General features: G+C 35.6%; 1 protein-coding gene and 1 pseudogene across 9 annotated transcripts in view; both read right to left on the reverse strand.

Moving 5' to 3' along the window:
- Positions 1-21,466, reverse strand: part of WWP1 (WW domain containing E3 ubiquitin protein ligase 1) — a 117,710-nt gene that overhangs the window by 57,549 nt on the left and 38,695 nt on the right. For 6 of the 9 annotated variants that reach the window (XM_057736456.1, XM_057736457.1, XM_057736461.1 and 3 more), the window contains 4 exons: positions 17,646-17,784; positions 16,841-16,965; positions 2,943-3,080; positions 2,785-2,851 (listed from right to left, as the gene is read on the reverse strand). In XM_057736456.1, coding sequence (XP_057592439.1) covers positions 2,785-2,851; positions 2,943-3,080; positions 16,841-16,965; positions 17,646-17,784 — 469 coding nt within the window. Of the gene's footprint in view, positions 1-2,784; positions 2,852-2,942; positions 3,081-14,346; positions 14,464-16,840; positions 16,966-17,645; positions 17,785-21,466 lie in introns of those variants that run through there. The other 3 variants (XM_057736459.1, XM_057736464.1, XM_057736463.1) reach the window with 3 other exon arrangements.
- LOC130854751 (U2 spliceosomal RNA) lies at positions 3,056-3,193 on the reverse strand (annotated as a pseudogene).

The raw sequence follows: 21,466 nt of genomic DNA on the forward strand, positions 1-21,466 counted from the left end.
ATCAAACTGTACATTTTAAATATTTAAGTCTAAGGATATTAATATTTATTTAAAATGCTCTGAAAGTATTTTCAAAAAGGTCATGAAACTTATAAAATCAATTCCAAACTGTTTATTGTAATTTTATTTAATACTGAAAGACCAAAAACGTCTCCAAAAACTGATCGCAAGTTTTTATGTACCAGCACTAAAATAATGAGTACATGATGATCAGAAAAATCTAAATATTATATCCCAGAGTTACAAGAATTTACAGTGTATTCATTACTGCAAATGAATACACAAATATATCTACAACTATAAAATCAAACATTTTAAATCTTACTAGCAGAGAGTTAGGAGATATCATGTAAGTGACCAGGAGAGCTTTTCCAAATACACAGGTCACCTGTATCTCTTCTCCAGAGAGCAGCCTTAATTTTTTAAAAAATATAAATCAGATCACATCTCAGTCTTGCCCCACCCCATCTATCTCTCTGATCTCTCTCTCCAAGCTCCACCTTGCCACCTTGCAGGAGATACACTAGTATATCAATATATGAAAACTGTGCTGAAAAGTCTTCAAACGTTATTATAAATTATTAGATACAGGGAGTAAAATTATAATGACTTACAATATTATCAAAGAAAGGTTAAATATACTCTAGAGTTAGAAGAATCTGCAGCGCATAAATTAACGAGAATAGTCAGCATCTTTTTACTTGCTATTTCCTATGCCTGGAATGCTCTTCCCTCAAATCTCTGCATGAATGGTACATTTTTGGCCTTTTAATTTTAGCTCAAACGGCACTTCCTCAGAGGCGATTCCCTGAGATTTCTCTTTAAAACAGGCTCCTTTACATCCCTGTCACCCTGTCGTGTATTTCAATGACTTCATAGTTCTTATCGCTATGACCAATTAGCCAGTTTATTTCTTCACTTATCTACTATGTACCTCTATCCCACCAGAATGAAAATTTCACAGGAACAGGACTGGTATCCTCAGTGCCTGGACTAGTGTCTGGCACCAAGCAGGTATTCAGTAAGTACCCGGATGAATAAATGATACTTTCCCTTGTCACCTATATATTTAGAATGAAATGTGTTCAGGAACTACGGGCAGGTAAAGTTTTAAAAAATCTCCCAAGTGATTCTGACTTGTACACCCCTCCCCAGGCCAGCCAGCAAGGATCAGTGATCTGAGAGTCCGAGTAAAAGAACCCAACTCAAGTTCTCCTGGTTTTGTAGAACTAATCTTTGGTTCAAAATGTGTTATTAAGTAATAAACAATATTAGGTTTTAGGTTAGTAGTGATTCAAGCTCCTTTACCCATCTAAAATTGTATTTCAAAAATTATAAGAACAGATATACATACACACATGCTAATGCATTTTAATCTACCTAACTGTTGTACTCTTTCAGTTCTGAATTCTTTCAATGTAAATTATAATGTGTATACTAAATAAATTTAAGCCAAATATATATTCAGAAGACATACTTATCTGTTCAAGTGCTCTATGAAAATCACTCATTAAATGATTGCCATTAGCAATTTAGGAGTAATATTAGTAACTGTAGATTTTAATAAAAGTCCTATTTTGTTATATATCAGCATGCTTTTTCAAATGCAACAAGTCAATTTCACAGCAACATATTTTCATTTTTTCAGGTGTTCATTCCATTATATTTTATATATTATATGCTTTTATTCTAATTCAAAATATTTCAATCAGAAAGTCTATTAATTGTCATCAAATGTGGAACGTATGCGAGTCACTGAGACGGCAGGATGATCTCTGAGCGGAGACCACAATCGGTGCAACACTTATCTTCTAGTGATTACAGCAAGCTGCCAATTCAGACAGCAATAAGATAATCATTTTTCTACATTATCTGATTCAATTTACTGATAAAATATGCCTAAATATAGATTTTTAAAAGCCATTTCCTATAAAAAAGAATGAAGTTCTGACACCTGCTGCAACATGGATGAACCTTATAGTAAGTAAAGAAGCCAGTAACAGAAGGTCATATATTGCATGATACCATTTACAAGAAATGGCCAGAATAGGTAAATCCACTGAGATGTAAGATTAGTTGCTGCCAGGAGATGGGAGGAAAGAGGGATGGAGAAAGAATGCTCACGGGTACAGAGTTTCTTTTTAAGGGTGATGAGAATGTTCTGAAATTAGACAGCAGTGATGGTTACCCAACTCTGCTAACGTAAAAACCCCTGAAATATACACTTTTTACTTAACAATATGTGTATTATCTCATTAAAGCTGTTATTTTTTAAAACTACTCTGGTAAGAATTCAACCAAATGATATGCTTAGATATAAGCTTTTAAATTCTACAATAAACTCTAAATGAAGGTTAAAAACTTCAGGACTTCCCTGGTTGCACAGTGGTTAAGAATCCACCTGCCAATGCAGGCGACACAGGTTTGATCCCTGGGCTGGGAAGATCCCACATGCCGCGGAGCAAGTAAGCCCGTGCGCCACAACTACTGAGCCTGCGCTCCACAGCCCGCGAGCCACAACTATTGAGCCAATGTGCTACAACTACTGAAGTCCACATGCCTAGAGCCTGTGCTCTGCAACAAGAGAAGCCACCGCAATGAGAAGCCCATGCACTGCAATGAAGAGTAGCCCCTGCTCGCTGCAACTAGAGAAAGCCTGCGCACAGCAACAAAGACCCAACACAGCCAATAAATAAAAATAAATAAATTTATTAAAAAAAAAAAACTTCATATATGGTAAATGTTACATTATTTTGTCACAAATACTAAAATAAAACATTCTACCTCATGGTTGTCCTTGCTGAAGGCTCTCCATTTTCATGTAAGGCATCACCATTTTGCTGTATTTCTACTGAATAACAAAAAGGAAACACACTAGTTTTTATACACTTCTTGCTGGGTTTTTTTTCCTTCAAATTTTAAAACACATGAAGTTAGCTTACTGGTTGGAGATGAGCTGCAGTTTGTAGTATTTTCTTGTTCAACCACCAGTCCATCAAGCACAACTGTTAATTCACCAGTCTGCACAACGCCATTCTTGGTTTCCAAGGAAAGTTTTAATTGTTCTTTCACTCTTTCCACTGGGGGTGGGGGCAAACAAAAACAAAACAAAACAAAAAACTAATTTAAAAGCTTTTGTTATATACAAAATTACGTTTTACACTTGATCTTAGCCAAAAGGCCGAGAAGTGATCAAAATTACGTTTTAGAAATCAAAAATACATATCAAGAACTACTCTAATTCGGGGCTTGATGGCTACATTTGGAAGGAATTATTTGCTTTTATCTGTAGGCCCTTCTATACTACACCAGGATCACTTCCTTTCTCACCGAGTTGAATGACTCCTTTCCCTCCACTACATACTTTCAACATTATCTTTAATTGCCCCTTTGCACAGCATAAACCTCAGAGAACATACAATATATCTAGATAATAAGCACAGCAATTGCCTACTTGCTCTTTGGCCCAAGGTACCACATAAGATTTTGGTTAAGACAAAATTTCTGCAGGACAGTCAGGGGGTTTGGTTCCTAATTTAGCTCAGGAACTTCTAGCAGTACTTCGAGTAAGTAAACTACTTAAAGCCTCAGTTTCCTCATTACAAATTGGAGATAATAAAAGCATCAAACTAAAGGAACTGTCATAAGGTCCTAATGCAAAGCCACAGAGAAAGTTCTTAGCACCACATCTGACACACAGTAAGTGCTCAATAAATGGTAATAGTTTATTTCTTTTTCATATAAGGTCAAATATTTCTTCCTATTATTAGGATATCTAGTTCTTACTTAAACTCAAGATCATTTTGCTTCAACAACTTCTATCCCACAGACTATATACCAAAAGTATTAGTGATCCTTTTATTACCCAAAATGAGGCCACTTACTTCAATCTGATCTTCACTTTTGCAATCATGAAACATATTTCTTCTTACATTATGTCCTTGACTTTGGTCCCTCGTATATTTAACAAATTTTTTCCCCATTTACAAAATGTCTAGCATAAACATATTGACTAATTATCCAAATACAGACAAGACAAAAAAAAAATCTGGAGCCACTAATCACCAGATAGGAATTCTTTGCAAAAAATTTAAGAATCACGTAATAAAGAAAACCTTGTAGAAGACCTACCCCAACCATTTTCACCACCATAAACCTCATTTCCACTCCACATCACAAAATCAACATCAATAAAAACAGAGAAACTAGAGGAAATATTAAAGTATCAAAAAAAAGAAAAAAACCCAACAAAAACCAACCCTACAAAAGCACGAATTTCAGTTTTAGCTAGATTTTAACAATCTATATCTGAAAAAAACTATACTGACCACCATTCTATTTTATGTTTTGTCACCTTTCTCTATTTAAAGTATTTGTTTAGCTCTCATTGCTAAAATATTTAGCGGTTTGAGTAGATTCTTTAAGAAGAGGCTTTCACTCCATAATGGCCTATGTGAGAAAAGAATCTAAAAGAAATGGTTGTATGTATGCATATTCACTTTGCTGTACACCAGAAACTAATACAACATTGCAAATCAACTATCCTCCAATAAAAGTTAAAAAAAAAAAAAAAGAATAGCCTTTCAAAATCCCTTTAAAGTAGGTCTTTTGGTGGTAAATCCTCTAATTTTTTAAAAATCTGTAAGTGTTTGGGCATGCCAACTTTATATTGATAATGACCTCTGAACTCTCTGAAGATATTTTTCCACTATCTTATCTTATTACTGCTAATTATGTAAGTCTAATTTATAAATCTTTGCAAATGACCAGTTTTTCTCCACAGCTGCTCTTTTGTCCTTGATATCATGCATTTCACTTTGATGAAACCATGACTTCCTCTTTATCATCCTGCTCTGGATATCATGAACCTGTGGATTTATTTTTCAACAATGTTCAAAAAACCTACAGCCATTAACTCTTAAAATATCTCCTCTACTCCACCCTCTATTCCAGGGATCAGCAAACTACAGATCATAGGCTAAATCTGGCCCATTACCTGTTTTTGTAAATAACATTTTATTTGAACACAGCCATGCTCATTCACGTACATTATTTTCTGTGGCTGCTTCCCCACTACAATGGAAAAGTTGAATAGGTGCAAGAGAGATTATATGACTTGCAAAGTCTAAATATTTACCATGTGGCCCTTTACAGAAAATGTTTGCCAACCTCTGCTCATGGGTGGCTTCTTATAATTTGTACTCTTTGATAATGAGTTCATTTTCTCATATTAATCTATGGGTAATCTTCGAGCTTTAGTACAGGCGGGGTCAGTTTCTTATCCTCTCAGTGGTGTGAGGACACCACAAGAGTCCAGACTATAGGAGTCTAAGCTCAGCTCCCCTAGCTGGCTGTCAACCAAAACTGCTGTCAGCATCATCTACTAATTAACTCCAGTTCATAAGGTTTTCTTCACCGTTTTTTTTTTTTCCAGAAGAAGGGGTGCCTTGGAGACCACCCCTGCCTCTTTGCAAAATTCATCTATGTCACAGAAATTTGTCCTATCCAGGACCTAATTGTTCTGCAATGGGAGGTTGTTTACAACATCTAGCCTTTCACAATTCTAAACATGGAAGACTGGAATATAACATTTCTGAGTCATAAAACTGGGAGGACTATCACATAAATAATTCTCTCTACATGTGTGTGTGGGGGATGGGGTGGAATATGAGGGTATTATTCTATTACAGTATAAACAAACCAACTCAGACATGTTCATCCATTCGATATGTGAATGCCTAGTGCGTGCCAGATACTGCACTCTGGGAAAGCAGGATAAACCCTGGCCAGCCTAAGGCCGACCTCTCCCTACATTACTTGACTTGCTTTCTTCAATGGACTTACTACCAGGATGAAGGGGGGAGGGGGGAGGTCCATCCTATCTTCCCAACTATACTTATGTTTCCAATAGAGCAAGAGTTCTTATTCATCTAATTCAGTGGCGTATCCTCCATATCTGATAGAAGGTAGGTGCTTAATAAAATTTAAAATAAACTATTAAGATGGGTTGTTCTCAGGAAACTTACAAGGCAGTAGCTCATTTTTTTTTCCTACCTCCTGGACATTCTTCCTTAGTTTTAACTGGGGAAAAGAACGGTCTGAACCTGAGTTTCTAGGGAGCTACATATATGACTAGATAATCTATCCTTTCATCATGGGACTTGTCAAAAACATACACTATTTCTGTCCCCACAGAAAGCAAGAGATCTTCAAAACTCTTGGTTTTCAAGGCATTTTACAGAACTAGACTTAGCTCAGAGTCACATTCTGAAGCTATTTTTTTAAATTGCTTGCTAGGTAACAAATTATCTTAAAATTCAGTCACTTAAAATAACTATAAAAAGTTTGGATACTGAAAAAGAAAAAAAAAAAAAAAAAAAAAACCACAGCCACTTAATATTGTTCATAGTTTCTGTGGGCCAGTAATTTGGGAGGGTGAAAAAACCTGCCTAAAAGGTGGCTCATATACAGAGCCGACAGGTTGGCACTGACTGCTGAGAAGCCTCAGCTCCTCTCTACTTGGGCCCGTCTACAGACCTGTCGAGAGTCTTTACAATGGTGACTTGTTTCCTGCAATGAGTAATCTAAGAGACCAGGGCAAAAGCTGAAATGTCTTCACTGACCAAGTCTTGGAGGTCATATATCACTACTTCTGCATATTCTATTTGTCACACAGACCATTTCTGTTTCAATGTGGGAGGGGGCTACACAAATGTACAAAATAGCAGAAGGTAGGAATGTATGAGGGCCACTTTGGAGGCTGGCCAACATACTCTTAAATATGATTATGACAGAAATTTTAGGTTACAAAAGCTTGTAAGTAACAGTCCCAAGAATAACCAGGTCTTCTGAACCCTAAATCTTTTCATTACATCATACAACAAGTTAGCGTGTTAGGTTCCCATCTCCCATCATATAACAAAATAACTTTCAGAATTTATAAAAGAAATTAAAGTAAAAATAAAGTTAAAAATGTGGAAGAAAATAGACAGCTATTAAATACAGGGACTGGAAAGAATTCTTTGAGCATAATAACAATGGAAAGTGAATAAACTTTAATGACTGAAATAATATTAAACTTCTATAAATCAAAACCGGGGACAAAATATAAAGAGGCAAATGATTAACTGGGAGAAAAAAGTAAGAGCTTTTATAAATCAATGAGAACAAAAAGGAACAAACCAATAAAAAATGTACAAAGAAGATGACAATCACAGACGAAATATGATCCATAAACATCTGACTTTAGTGACAGGTAAAGACATGCTCTGGTAAGAAAAACATTCATCTTTCCATCTACTAGTGCAGCAAATGTTTCCAAATGGGCACTCTCAGATGTTACATTTTGTGTACAAATTATTATAACTTTTCAGAAAGCAATCAGACAGCTATGCATAGCTAGAGGCTTAAAAATGTTTATTCCCTTTCACCTAGTAATTCCAATCCTAAAAATCTTTCCAAAGGATAGAAATGCATTTATCACCAGTAATGAAAAAATTATTTGTTCAAAACCTTGGCTTAACATATCTTAGTTTGTGCTGATACTAAGTGAATTTTAAAAAGAAAACTTAAGACTCAGCAGACTAATCAAATAACTAGTATTAACTAAGTAAATAAGGATAAAAGAAAATGTTTTAATAAACTTAAATTTGACTATGCTCTGTCTTCTATCATAAATGACACATTGCTCTGCTCTGCTTCTCTACCATTCAACGTAAGGGATAATTTTCACTGTAAATCATTTTGGACATAATTCAATTTGAAGTGATCTTAATGGTTTTCAAAATACTTTTGTTAACAAAAGCTACTAACACCAGAAAAACAAACAAAAAAAACAAAAACCAGTGTAAATTTCAGTGTTTGAAAGGCAGACATCTGACTCCTCTCTGAAGTGTTTAAAGTGGCTCTGTCAGTTTCAAAACTGAAATATCAAATGAAGTTCTATATTCACCTTAACCTAGGAATTAGTGACACTACTCTTAGACTGTTGATCCATGAATATGATGAGAAAGATTTTCTCCTTGCCCAAATTCAAGACAGGCTCCTCTGAGTCATCTTCTCAACTTGGCCTCAATCTTGGCCTATAAAAACTGCAAACTCTCAGCACAAAAGACTTTATCCACCCCACCCTCCCAAAAATTAAAAGATTTTAACAAACAGTAACATAGTTCCAACAACTCAAGAAGACCCTACCCTGCCTTGAAAGCATTTACTGTTTGTTCCAGGCAACATCTGTGACAGGCCACCCTTTCTAAGAGCACTTAAAAGCACCCTAAGGGCTTTTAATGGTGGGTCTCTCCTCTGTCCCTTTAAGATGTATAAGTGTCCCCTACTCAGGGGCATTTAAGCTATTCCTCTGAAATGTAATCATCAGGAAGGATGGGGCCTCGGTCTCAGTCTCTGTGGGAGAATAAAATTCTAACTTAGAGAAAGCTGGCCTAATTGCATTTACACTGATCAACCCTTTGTAATTTTTCACTTCCCTGACTCCATTTAGCTTGCACTTTGCCCCTTTCTACTCCCTTACCTCTGTATAAATTGAAGCTGAGTTCAAATCAAGCTGGACTTCTTCCTTACTGAAAAACTGTATCACTGATTAAAATATGTCCTTACTGCTAGTGTCTGGCTTTATCTTTGACAACAGAGGGATTTTTCCTTTGCAATTTAAGAAATAGTAGGTTTGAGAAGAAGAAATATACCTCATATATCAGTATCTAATGCTAATGACATAAAGAAAAAAAAGCTAAAAATACCACATAGCTCTACAAAGCCAATTAAATAATTTCCACAATTTAGAATGGTGTTCAAGAGATCCGAACATATAACTAAAGGCTGAGGTGCAAATGAGGGTTTAAATTCACAGAAGCTCTGAGATAAGGTATCAAAGCATTGCATGGGTTTGGATGCCATCCAACGAGGTTTATTACACAAAACAAATGAAGGTTAAGGATTTGAAGGCTCCCTAGGATTTTTTTTTTATTGGAGTATAATTGCTTCACAATGTTGTGTTAGTTTCTGCTGTACAATGAAGTGAATCAGCTATATGTATACATATATCCCCTCCATTTTAGACCTCCCCCCCCATCCTACCCATCTAGGTTGTCACAGAGCACCGAGCTGAGCTTCCCGTGCTTTATAGCATGTTCCCACTAGCTAGCTATTCTACACACAGCAGTGCATATGTCACTCCCAATCTCCCAATTCGTCCCACCCTCCCCTTCCCCCACGTGTCCACATGTCCGTTCTCTACATCTACATCTCTATTCTTGCCCTGCAGATAGGTTCATCTGTACCATTTTTCTAGATTTCCACATATATGCGTTAATACACAATAGCTGTTTTTCCCTTACTGGCTTAATTCACTCTGTATGACAGACTCTACAAATGGCCCAATTTCATTCTTTTCTATGGCTGAGTAATATTTCTATGGCTGAGTATATATGTACCATATCTTATTTATCCATTCATCTGTCACTGGCTGTTTAGGTTGTTTCCATATCCTGGCTATTGTAAATAGTGCTGCAATGAACATTGGGGTACATGGGTCCTTTTGAATTATGGTTTTCTCAGGGTGTATGCTCAGCAGTGGACTGCTGGATCATATGGTAATTCCATTGTTAGTTTTTTAAGGAACCTCCATACTGTTCTCCACAGTGGCTGTACCAATCTGCATTCCCCCTCAACAGTGCAAAAGGGTTCTCTTTTCTCCACACCCTCTCCAGCATTTAGTGTTTATGGATTTTTTGATGATGGCCATTCTGACAGGTGGGAGGTGACACCTCATTGTAGTTTTGATTTGCATTTCTCTAATAATAAGTGATGTTGAGTACCTTTACATATGCCTCTTGGCCATCTGTATTTCTTCTTTGGTGAAATGTCTATGTCTTCTGCTCATTTTTTTTTTTCTTTTTTTTCAAGCTCTTTATTGGAATATAATTGCTTTACATTGTTGTGCCATTTTTTGCTGTACAACAAAGTGAATCAGCTGTATTTATACATATATCCCCATATGCCCTCTCTCCCGCGACTCCCTTCCGCCCTCCCTGTCCCAGCCCTCTAAGTCATCACCCATCATAAAGTTGATCTCCCTGTGTTATGCAACAGCTTCCCACTAGCTAGCTATTTTACATTTGGTAGTGTATATATGTCAATGCTACTCTCTCACTTCGTCCCAGCTTCCCCTTCGCCCCTCCCCAGGTCCTCAAGTCCATTCTCTATATCTGCATCTTTATTCTTGCCCTGTCACTGGGTTCATCAGTACCATTTTTTTTTTTTAGATTACATTTATATGAGTTAGCATACAATATTTGTTTTTCTCTTTCTGGCTTCGCTCTGTGTGACAGACTCTAGGTCCATCCACCTCACTACAAATAACTCAATTTCATTCCTTTTTATGGCTGAGTAATATTCCATTGTATATATGTGCCACATCTTCTTGATCCATTCATCTGCTGATGGGCATTTAGGTTGCTTCCATGTCCTGGCTATTGTAAATAGTGCTGCAATGAACACTGTGGTACATGTTTCTTTTTGGATTATGGTTTTCTCAGGGTATGTGCCCAGGAGTGGGACTGTTGGGTCATATGGTAGTTCTATTTTTAGTTTTTTTTTTTTTTTTTTAATTTTTTTATTTTTTTTGGGGGGGGGTACACCAGGTTCAATCATCTGTTTCCATACACACATCCCCGTACTCCCTCCCTTCCCCGACTGCTCATTTTTTAATTGGGTTGTTTTTTTGATATGCAGTTCCATGTGCTGCTTCTATATTTTGGAGATAAATCCTTTGTCCTTTGCTTCATTTGCAAATATTTTCTCTCATTCTGAGGGTTGTTTTTCATCTTGTTTATGGTTTACTCTTCTGTGCAAAAGCTTTTAAGTTTAGTTAGGTCCCATTTGTTTATTTTTGTTACTCTAGGAGATGAGTCAAAAAAGATGTGGCTGTGATTTATGGCAAAGAGTGTTTTTCCTATGTTTTCCTCTAAGAGTTTTATACTGTCTGGTCTTACATTTAGGTCTTTAATCCATTGAGTTTATTTTTGTGTATGGTGTTAGGCAGTGTTCTAATTTCATTCTTTTACATGTGGCTGTCCAGTTTTCCCAGTACCACTTACTGAAGAGGCTGTGTTCTCTCCACTGTATGTTCTTGCCTCTTTTGTCATAATTAGGTGATCATGTGTGTGAGGGTTTATCTCTGGGCCTTCTATCCTGTACCACTGATCTATACTTCTGTTTTTGTACCAGTACTATGCTGTCTTGACTACTGTAGCTTTGTAGTGTAATCTGAAGTCAGGGAGCCTAATTCCTCCAGCTCCGTTTTCCTTTCTCAAGATTGCTTTGGCTATTCGGGGTCTCTTGTGTTTCCATACAAATTGTAAAATTTTTTGTTCTAATTCTGTGAAGAATGCCATTGGTAATTTGATAGGGATTGCACTGAATCTGTAGATTGCTTTCAGTAGTATAGTCATTTTCACAATATTGATCCTTCCAATCCAAGAACTTGGTATATTCCTCCATCTGTTTGTGTCATCTTTTATTTCTTTCATCAGTATCTTATAGTTTTCTGAGAACAGGTTTTTGCCTCCTTAGGTGGGTTTATTTCTAGGTATTTTAATCTTTTTATTGCAATGGTAAATGGGGTTGTTTCCTTTATTTCTCTTTCTGATCTTTTGTTACTGGTGTATAGGAATGCAAGAGATTTCTGTTCATTAATTTTGTATCCTGCACCCTTACCAAATTCATGATTAGTTCTAGTAGTTTTCTGGTGGCACCTTGAGGATTTTCTATGTACAGTATTATGTCATCTGCAAACAGTCACAGTTTTACTTCTTTTCCAATTTGGATTCTTTTATTTCCTTTTCTTCTCTGATTGCCCACGGCTTGGTCTTCCAAAACTATGTTGAATAAGAGCAGTGAGAGCAGACATCCTTGTCTTGCTCCTGATCTTAGTGAAAATGCTTTCAGTTTTTCACCACTGAGAATAACATTTGCTGTGGGTTTATCATATATGGACTTTATTATGTTGAGGTAGGTTCCCTCTAGGCTCATGTTCTGGAGAGTTTCTATCATAAATGGGTGTTGAATTTTGTCAAAAGCTTTTGATCATATGGTCTTTATTCTTTAATTTGGTAATATGGTATACCACATTGATTGATTTGTACATACTGAAGAATCCTTGCATTCCTGGGATAAATCCCACTTGATCATACTGCATGATCCTTTAAATGTGCTGTTGGATTCTGTTTGCTAGTATTTTGTTGAGGATTTTTGCAACTATGTTCACCAGTGATATTGGTCTGTAATTTTCTTTTTTTGTGATATTTGTCTGGTTTCGGTATCAAGGTGATGGTGTCCTCGTAGAACGAATTTGGGAGTGTTCCTCCCTCTTTAATTTTTTGGAAGAGTTTGAGAAGGATAGGTGTTAGCCCTTCTCTAAATATCTGACAGAATTTGCCCGTGAAGCTATCTGGTCCTGGACTTTTGTTTTTTGGAAGATTTTTAATTACAGTTTCAATTTCATTACTTGTGATAGGTCTGTTTATATTTTCTAATTCTTCCTGGTTCAGTCTTCAAAAATTGTACCTTTCCAAGAATTTGTACATTTCCTCTAGGTTGTCCATTTTACTGGCATATAGTTGTCTGTAATAGTCTCTTATAATCCTGTGTATTTCTGCAGTGTCAGTTGTGATTTCTCCTTTTTCATTTCTAATTTTATTGACTTGTGTCCTCTCCCTTTTTTTCTTGATGAGTCTGGCTAAAAGTTTATCAATTTTGTTTATCTTCTCAAAGAACCAACTTTTAGTTTTATTAATCTTTGCTATTGCTTTCTTCATTTCTATTTCATTTATTTCTGCTCTGATCTTTATGATTTCTTTCCTCCTGACTTTGAGTTTTCTTTGTTCTTTCTCTAGCTGCTTTAGATGTAAGGTTAGATTGAGATTTTTCTTGTTTGTTGAGGTGAGACTGAATTGCTATAAACTTCCCTCTTCTACTTTTGCTGTGTCCCATAGGTTTTGGGTTGTCATGTTTTCGTTGTCATTTGTTTCTATGTATTTTTTTATTTCTTGAAGTGAAAGAACCTACCCAGTAGGCTGTGGATGGATTTTTATCAGGAAAATACAGATGGTTTTATGCTGGATTAGTTGTGAATTTTACCTAAGGCTGTGGATGACTGTAACAATTCATAATACACCATGAAGGATAAAGAAGTATCCTCAAAAACAACAACAAAAACCTATTCAAATAGATTAATACTCTGCCCTTACCCCAAATACATCAGGAGAACAGATACATAAAAACATGAACTTATGAGAGAAGAAAATGTCAAGGCCCTGAGTACAGGAAGAAATTAGCCTCATAAATTTGAAGAGGGATAATGTCCAAGTGCTAAACCAAAAGCCTGAATCAAAGGCAACCAAGGATTTTTATCAATTATGAGTATTTTTGTAAATCCTACAAGGTTGTCTGGGACCAAATTTTCTATAACTTCTGTTCAAAACTGAGCAGCTAAGAATAAGAAAACCTGTGCTCTAGTCAAAACTCTGCAATTACTTCTGTTCTTGAGCAATCACTTAGATTAACTTATTTAATCAATAAAGCAAATGACTGGGATTAATGCCCATAGCTTTCTTCTGCCTTTAGAGCTCTGTGATTCTATCACAACTTTAATTTTTGAAATTCACTTACTTCCTTTCTGTTATACGCTGAATTTTGTCCCCCAACTCCATCCCATTCATATGTTTAAGTCCTAATCTGGTACCCCAGAAGGTGACTTTATTTGGAAATATGATCTTCAAAGAGGTAATTAAGTTAAAATGAGGTCATCAGTGTGGCCCAAATCCAATACGACTGGTGTTCTTTTATTTATTTATTTATTTTAAAGTAACTAATTAATTTATTTATTGGCCACACTGGGTCTTCGTAGCTGCGCGCGGGCTTTTTCTCTAGTTGCAGCCAGCAGGGGCTATTCTTTGTTGTGATGCACGGGCTTCTCGCTGCAGTGGTTTCTCTTGTTGCAGAGCATGGGCACTAGGCACGTAGGCTTCAGTAGTTGTGGCACGTGGGCTCAGTAGTTGTCGCTCGCAGGCTCTAGAGTGCAGGCTCCCTAAGTTGTGGCACACAGGCTTAGCTGCTGCATGGCATGTGGGATCTTCCCGGACCAGGGATCGAACCTGTGTCCCCTGAATTGGCAGGCAGATTCTTAACACTGCACCACCAGGGAAGTGCTGGTGTCCTTTTATGAGAAGGAAATTTGGACACAAATACACACACACAGGGAAGACCATGTGAACATATAAGGCAAAGATAGATATCTACAAGCCAAGAAGAAAGTCTTCTGAAGAAACCAACCTTGTCAACACCTTGATCTCAGATTTCTAGCTTCCAGACTGTGAGAAAGTACATTTCTGTTGTTTAGGCCACCCAGTCTGCAGTGCTTTGGTATGCCAGCCCTGGAAAACTAATACACTTTTTCAATTTCAGGGAAAAAAAAAAAAAATTACTGACTGCCTAGGATATACAGGATGCTGCTACTACAATTTCTGAAGCCACTGACTTCAGACATGCATGAATGTTTATAAAATTTTGTTTTTTCTCTCAGCATATTCTGCTCAATTAAATCATAAGAGATAACTTTAAGTTTATGTAATTTATAAGAGTTTCATTTCCAAGTATATAGAGATTACAATCTTTCTACAAAATGACTTTGGCAGATAAATGTTATAATCTTTGTATAGAGCGCAATTATAACCTTTATATGAAGGTTCAGTACAGCTTAACATAACATTTGGAAACAATCTAAATGGCAACAGTAGGAGCATGGTTTAAAAATTATAGTTTGGGATAAAATATGAAACTACTAAAATTAGCTTTCAAAGAATACCACTGAATTACACAAAGAAATGCACATGATATAACACTGAGAGCTGAGCAGAACATGAAACTGAATATGATCCCAATAATTATACATGCACACATGTAGACAAAATTCACCAAAATATTAGCACTCATTATCTCTGGGTTGTGAGATTATGAGAAACAGCTTTTGCACTAGAAAAGAGGTCCCATGCAAAAGCTTAAACCAGAGCAGAAATAGCATAAAAATAGGTGAAACCAAATACTAAATTCTGAAATAACATAGGTTAACTGAGGTATGACGTATTTACCCCAATCGTGCCAGAGAGCCCACAAAAAAGTACAAATCCAGCCACCATCAGACCAAGCAAGGTACGTATGCTTACAAGACCTACTACTTATTTCTGTAACCAAGATAAACTTAATGACCAAAAGCCATGACATAACAGAGAATTAAACTTTCAATGCTTAAGAGAATTTTTTTTTAAATCACTACACATAAAAACTAGTGTGGCATTTACATTTTCTTGACTCATAACTCCTAATGTCCAAAAACCACATCAGAAACAGATTTTCTAGTTACACATTAATTTTTCTTGTTAAAAGCAGTAAAAACTTTTCAAAAAATTAACTTATTTTAAAAACTAGCATTTTATACCATATGCTTAACTCATATATATGGAAACTAAAAAAATGGTACTGATGAACCCAGTGACAGGGCAAGAATAAAGATGAGATGTAGAGAATGGACCTGAGGACATGGGGTTGGGGTGGGGCGAAGGGGAAGCTGGGACAAAGTGAGAGAGTAGCACTGACATACATGCACTACCAAATGTAAAACAGATAGCTAGTGGGAAGTTGCTGCATAACATAGGGAGATAAACTCGATGGTGGGTGATGACTTAGAGGGCCAGGATAGGGAGGGTGGGAGGGAGTCGCAGGAGGGAGGGGATATGGGGATATATGTATAAATACAGTTGATTCACTTTGGTGTACAGAAAAAACTGGCACAATAGGGTAAAGCAATTATATTGCAATAAAGAGCTTTAAAAAAAAAACAACTAGCATTTTAACCCTTAACCTAGCACACCTGTTAGGAAAATTTCTAAGGAAATAAGAAGATGAACATAAAACCATTTATAGTGGTATTGGTTTGAGTGATTAGAAGCTGCCTAAATATCAAATAATAAGAAATTAGTTAAATCATAAACTAGGACTCCAGCTTTTAATATTCTCTGGATCACACAATATTCTGAGAATTTTATAAAAGCATTAAACTCTCTCCTCAGAATTAGAAACACATGTATATACCCCCAAATTTTGCATACCATGATAGGTAGTTTAAAAATAATTGAAGCTTAAACTACTTTAAGAATCCTCACACTAGAAAACTTTAATATCATGGAAACATAATGTTCATATTATATTCTTAAATGAAAAAGGAAGAGGATAAATCAGTAGACACAAAGAAGGAAAAAGAAATCTGTGTCTATGAACAACAGACCAAATTATTAGCAGTGGTTATCCTTGGATAGCAAAAATTACAGATAATTTTTATATTTGTGATTTTCTATATTGTCCATATTTTCTAAAAATGAACTAGTTAGATAATGAAAAAAGAAAATTTAAGGGTTAGAATTTATTTTCTACAAACAGAATTGTTATTAGCTAAGAAACAAAGTAGAGTAGGTTTAGATAATGATCATCTTTTCAAGTCTTTAAGTATAAAATACATCACTGATGATCAGTGATAACGGTATACTCATGGATGACTGGGATTACTTTGTATATATCTGTTGGACAGAGAAATGCTGGGGTAAATATTTCTTATTTCATATAATGCTATAAAAACTTAAAAGCAATCACAGGCAATAAATGAAGTTCTTTATAAATACAGAACTTTTTTTTTTTTTGCTTTTGCACTTTAGGATATTCTCAAGGTGTCTAAAATAAACTTTTTAAGAAACAAAAATTAGAAAAAAAAACTTACATTTTCTATTGTGTATTAAGAGAGCTTGTTTCAAATCTATTGTCGCTCTTCCTAATAAAGCATCTGCTTTTAAAGTGTGATGACTCCAAACTCGAAATTCCAATGTAGTCTGTGGGGTCACATTTCTGTAAGGGTAAAATTATAATAAAAATACAGGAGAATACATTTACTTTAATAATTTTGAAAAAGCCATGAATTCAGCTTATTTGAGGAAAGAATATTAAATGAAATAGTAAACTATCTGAATTATAAATAAAAGCAAATATTTACTTTCACATACATTAGGACTTTACTGCTCAGATTAGAAGTTTTTGTAATTAACAAACCAAAACACCAGCAATACATCAAATGTCTTATTAAGGCTTCACAATAACACTATTTTTACTCGAACAAATACCAAGACAGTTGACCGCATCAGTTATAACACTTTCACTATACACAAATTTATAACATTGTATTTCAGAAGTGCCAAATGATTTTCTGCCCTATTTATTTTTACATGACAACAAGAAAAAATATGGCTGTACAGAAAATATTAGTTTGTAAAGCAAAAGAAAGGATTATTATGCTTCATTTCTAAAGAAAATAAAACTAACCAAAATTTTTTTCATAATTAAAATTGTCTAGTCACACTAAAAAATAGCATTCCTTATTTTCAGGTCATCTTACCAAACAAAACCAAAAACCAAATCAAACAAAAGAACACCGAAAAACAAAACAAAACAAAAAACATACCACCACCAGAAAAACATTCCAAGAAGCACTCTCTTCTGAAAATTTTGCATTCTTTATGCCAGATACTTACACAGTTAGCTGTTCATCCCATTTTGGATTAGAAGAACTACTGGATTTTGCTGTTTTCTTACTTTCTCCATCTACAACTACTTCTGTATATATTGCTGTTCCAAACCAGTTCTTTTTTCTTTTTAGTTTGGCACTAGAAACTAACAGAAACATGATAATCACTAGTGAATATATTTAGCCACAAAGTAGTATAAATCAATAAAAATAGAATTGCGCTTCTTATGCAACTCAAATTCTTTTCACTGGCAGGAGGAAGAAACAATACAAAAGGGTTATTGTTAATGCCTGAGAACCATTTGACTTTAACAGTTTTATTGAAATATAATTCACATAGCATATAATTCACCCATTTAAACTGCACAATAGTTTTAATATATTCACAGAGTTGTGCAACCATGAATCACCACAAGCAATTTTAAAACACATTCATTATCCCCAAAAGAAACCCCATACCATTAAGCAGTCACCCTCCTATTCCATTCCACCTCCTCCCACCAGCCCTAGGCAGCTACGAATCTACTCTGCATCTCTACAGATGTGCCTATTCTGGACATTACATATAAATGGATTCATACAACGTGGTCTTTTGTGACTGCCTTCTTTCACTTAGCATACTTTCAAAGTTCAGCCACGTTGTAGTATATATCAGTATTTTTATTCATTTCATTGACAAGTAATATGCCACTGTACAGGCATACCATTTTTTATTTATCCACTCAGCAGTTAATAGACATTTGATTTCCACTTTTTGGCAATTGTGCATAATACTGCTATAAACATTCACGTACAGGTTTTTGTGTGGACATATGTTTTCATTTCTCTTGGCATATACCTAGGAGTGGAATTCTGGATCATATGGTAACTCTGCTGGATAACTGCCAGACCATTTCCCATAGTGGCTGTACCATTTTACACACCCAGCAGCACTGCATAAGAGCTCTGATTTCTCCACATCCTTGCCAACTGTTTGAACTTAAATACTGAACTATATCAAGCACCAAGAGAAAGGTAATTACCTTCAGATTCAATATATCAATTAATCTCTGTCAGGTAGTATTCACAGCTTACCCATATGAAATTATATAAACTTCTGTAATTTTTTAAAAATGCTTTTCTTAGAAAGTTGGTTTCAAAAAAAGGAGGTATTTGCCTTTTCAAAGAAAAACGTTAAAATCAAAATGTCACTATAGAAGTTAATCATAACCCTTTACAGAAAGTGTGTTTTAAATTGAATTTACTTGACTTGGAGGAAGACTTGGTTAATTTAGGCTAAACATTTGATTTTTAAATAATTTTTACAACTACTAATTCAAACTGGGAATACATACTTTCAGGGCAAAGTACTGACTACCAAGTAGTAATAAGAACTTATCAAGATCACATCTATAATCAATTAGCTATGAACACTGTGGGTCTGAGATGAGAAAGAGGAAAGCCCCCTCTGTGCCATGTGTACCACATGGTAAAAATATGAACATAAACAAGCTGAGGTAAGCTTCCATTCTACTGTGAGGGAACAGTAATGTAAATAAGCAGTCACACAAATAAATTACTGCAACATGATGCGAAAGATGCTTCAGCAGAAGTAGAGTATTTGAAATACAGTAGTCCTCAATTCACGTTTGAAGAACAGGAAAAGATTCAAAGGAAATACTGTACTTAAGTACTGACAACATAAAGCAATCAAAGAGTGTTTAATGTTATGTCTGAAGTGTTACTAACAGGGTCTTGGCAAAATTCACTTCCATCCTTCTCTGTTCTAAACTGCTCTAAATTCAATGCCACCAAAGTAATATAGAAGGCAAAGACCTCTCCCAAGAAATTCCCCAACCAAATTTTCTGCACTCCAAATAAAGTCATTTCCTTAGTATACGCAGGACTTATCTACATACTGAAAGAAAGGGAAGGCAGTACTGGATGGTGTTAAAAGCACAGGATATCTTTTAAACAAATGGTGCTGGAACAACTGGACATCCACATGCAAAAAAAATGCATTCTAAACACAGACCTTATTCCCTTCATAAAAATTAACTCAAAATGTATTATAGACCTAAATACAAAACACAAAACTATAAAACTCCTAGAAGATAACACAGGAAAAAATTCAGGTGACCTCGGGTATGGCCAATGGATGCCTTCTTAGATACAACACCAAAGGCGTGACCCATGCAAGAAGCAGCTGATGAGGTGCACTTCATTAACATTCAACACTTCTGCACTGTGAGAGACAACGTCCAGAGAATGAAAAGGCAAGCCACAGACAAGGAGAAAATGTTTGCAAAAGACACATCTGATAAAGCACTACTGTCCAAAAAACACAAAGAACTCCTAAAAGTCAACAATAAGAAAACAAACAACCCCATGGGCCAGACCTAAACAAACACCTCACCAAAGAAGATATATGGACAGCAAATAAGCATATGAAAAGCTCAGCATCATAAGTCATCAGGGAAATATAAGTTACAACGATGGCATACCATTACACACCTATTAGAATGGCCAAAATCTAGAACACTAACCACACCAAATGCTGGGGTGGATGTGGAGCAACAGGAACTCTCACTCACTGCTGGTGGGGACACAAAATGGTTCAGCCACTTTGGAAGACAGTTTGATGGTTTCTTAAAAACTAAACATAGGTTTACCATATGATCCAGCAATTGCATTCCTTGGTATTTACCCAAAGGAGCTGAAAACTTATGTCCACACAAAAACATCCACATGGATATTTATAGCAGCTTTATTTATGTAACTGCCAAAACTTCTAAGTAACCAAGATGTTCTTCAGTAGGTGAATGGATAAACAACTGGTACATCCAAACAATGAAATATGACTCCGTGCTAAAAAGAAATAAGCTATCAAGTCACGGACAGGCATGCAGAAAATTTAAATGCATAATACTAAGTGAAAAAAGCCAATCTGAAAAAGTTGTATCTTGCATGATTCCAACTATATAACATTTTGGAAAAGGCAAAACTATGAAGACAGTATAAAGATCAGTGGTTACTACGGACTGGGGGGGCAGGGGTGAGGGATGAATAGATGGAACACAGACGATTTTTAGGGCAGTGAAAGTACTCTGTATAATACTATAATGACAGATATATGTCACTATGCTTTTGTCCAAACCCAGAGAATGTACAACACCAAGTGTGAACACTGATGTAAACCATGAACTTTGGGTGATTATGTAGGTTCATCACTTGTAATGGACATAGCACTCTGGTGAGGGATGCTAATAATGGGGGAGGTTATGCATGTGTGGAGGTTGGGGTATCTGAAAATCTTTGTACCTTCCTCTCAATTTTGCTGTGATTCCAAAGCTGCTCTTCAAAAAAAGAGACTTTAAAATAAGTGCTGGGCTGGACACATCTGGGTTCATATTTTAACTCTGCCACTTACTAGATGTCTGACTTTAAGTAAGCCAATTAACCTCCCTAACATTCAACTTTCTCATATGAAAAATAGGGGAACAATAAACAGTATCTGATTCTTAGGACTGGTAAAGGCATCCGAGGTACTATTATTATCAACAAATGCCTAGCACCCAACAATAGTGACTATTTCTCTATTACTATTATGACCTACTGCATAGTATTAACTCTTCTGAGTTACTTGAAGACATATTCAAAATATATCCATTGTATACTTTTAATTGGCACAGTCTTCAATAATACCAGATGCTGGCAGGGTAAGGAAAGTGATTTTTAAAAGATAATTTTTAATCTCACAAGGAATTTATAATATTATGGCAAAAGTGTGCATATATAATAACGAATACTATGATTTTAAATAACCAAAAGATAACCTTTTTAATTCAA

This window comes from Hippopotamus amphibius, chromosome 5, assembly GCF_030028045.1.
Source record: "Hippopotamus amphibius kiboko isolate mHipAmp2 chromosome 5, mHipAmp2.hap2, whole genome shotgun sequence".
Lineage (NCBI taxonomy): Eukaryota > Metazoa > Chordata > Mammalia > Artiodactyla > Hippopotamidae > Hippopotamus > Hippopotamus amphibius.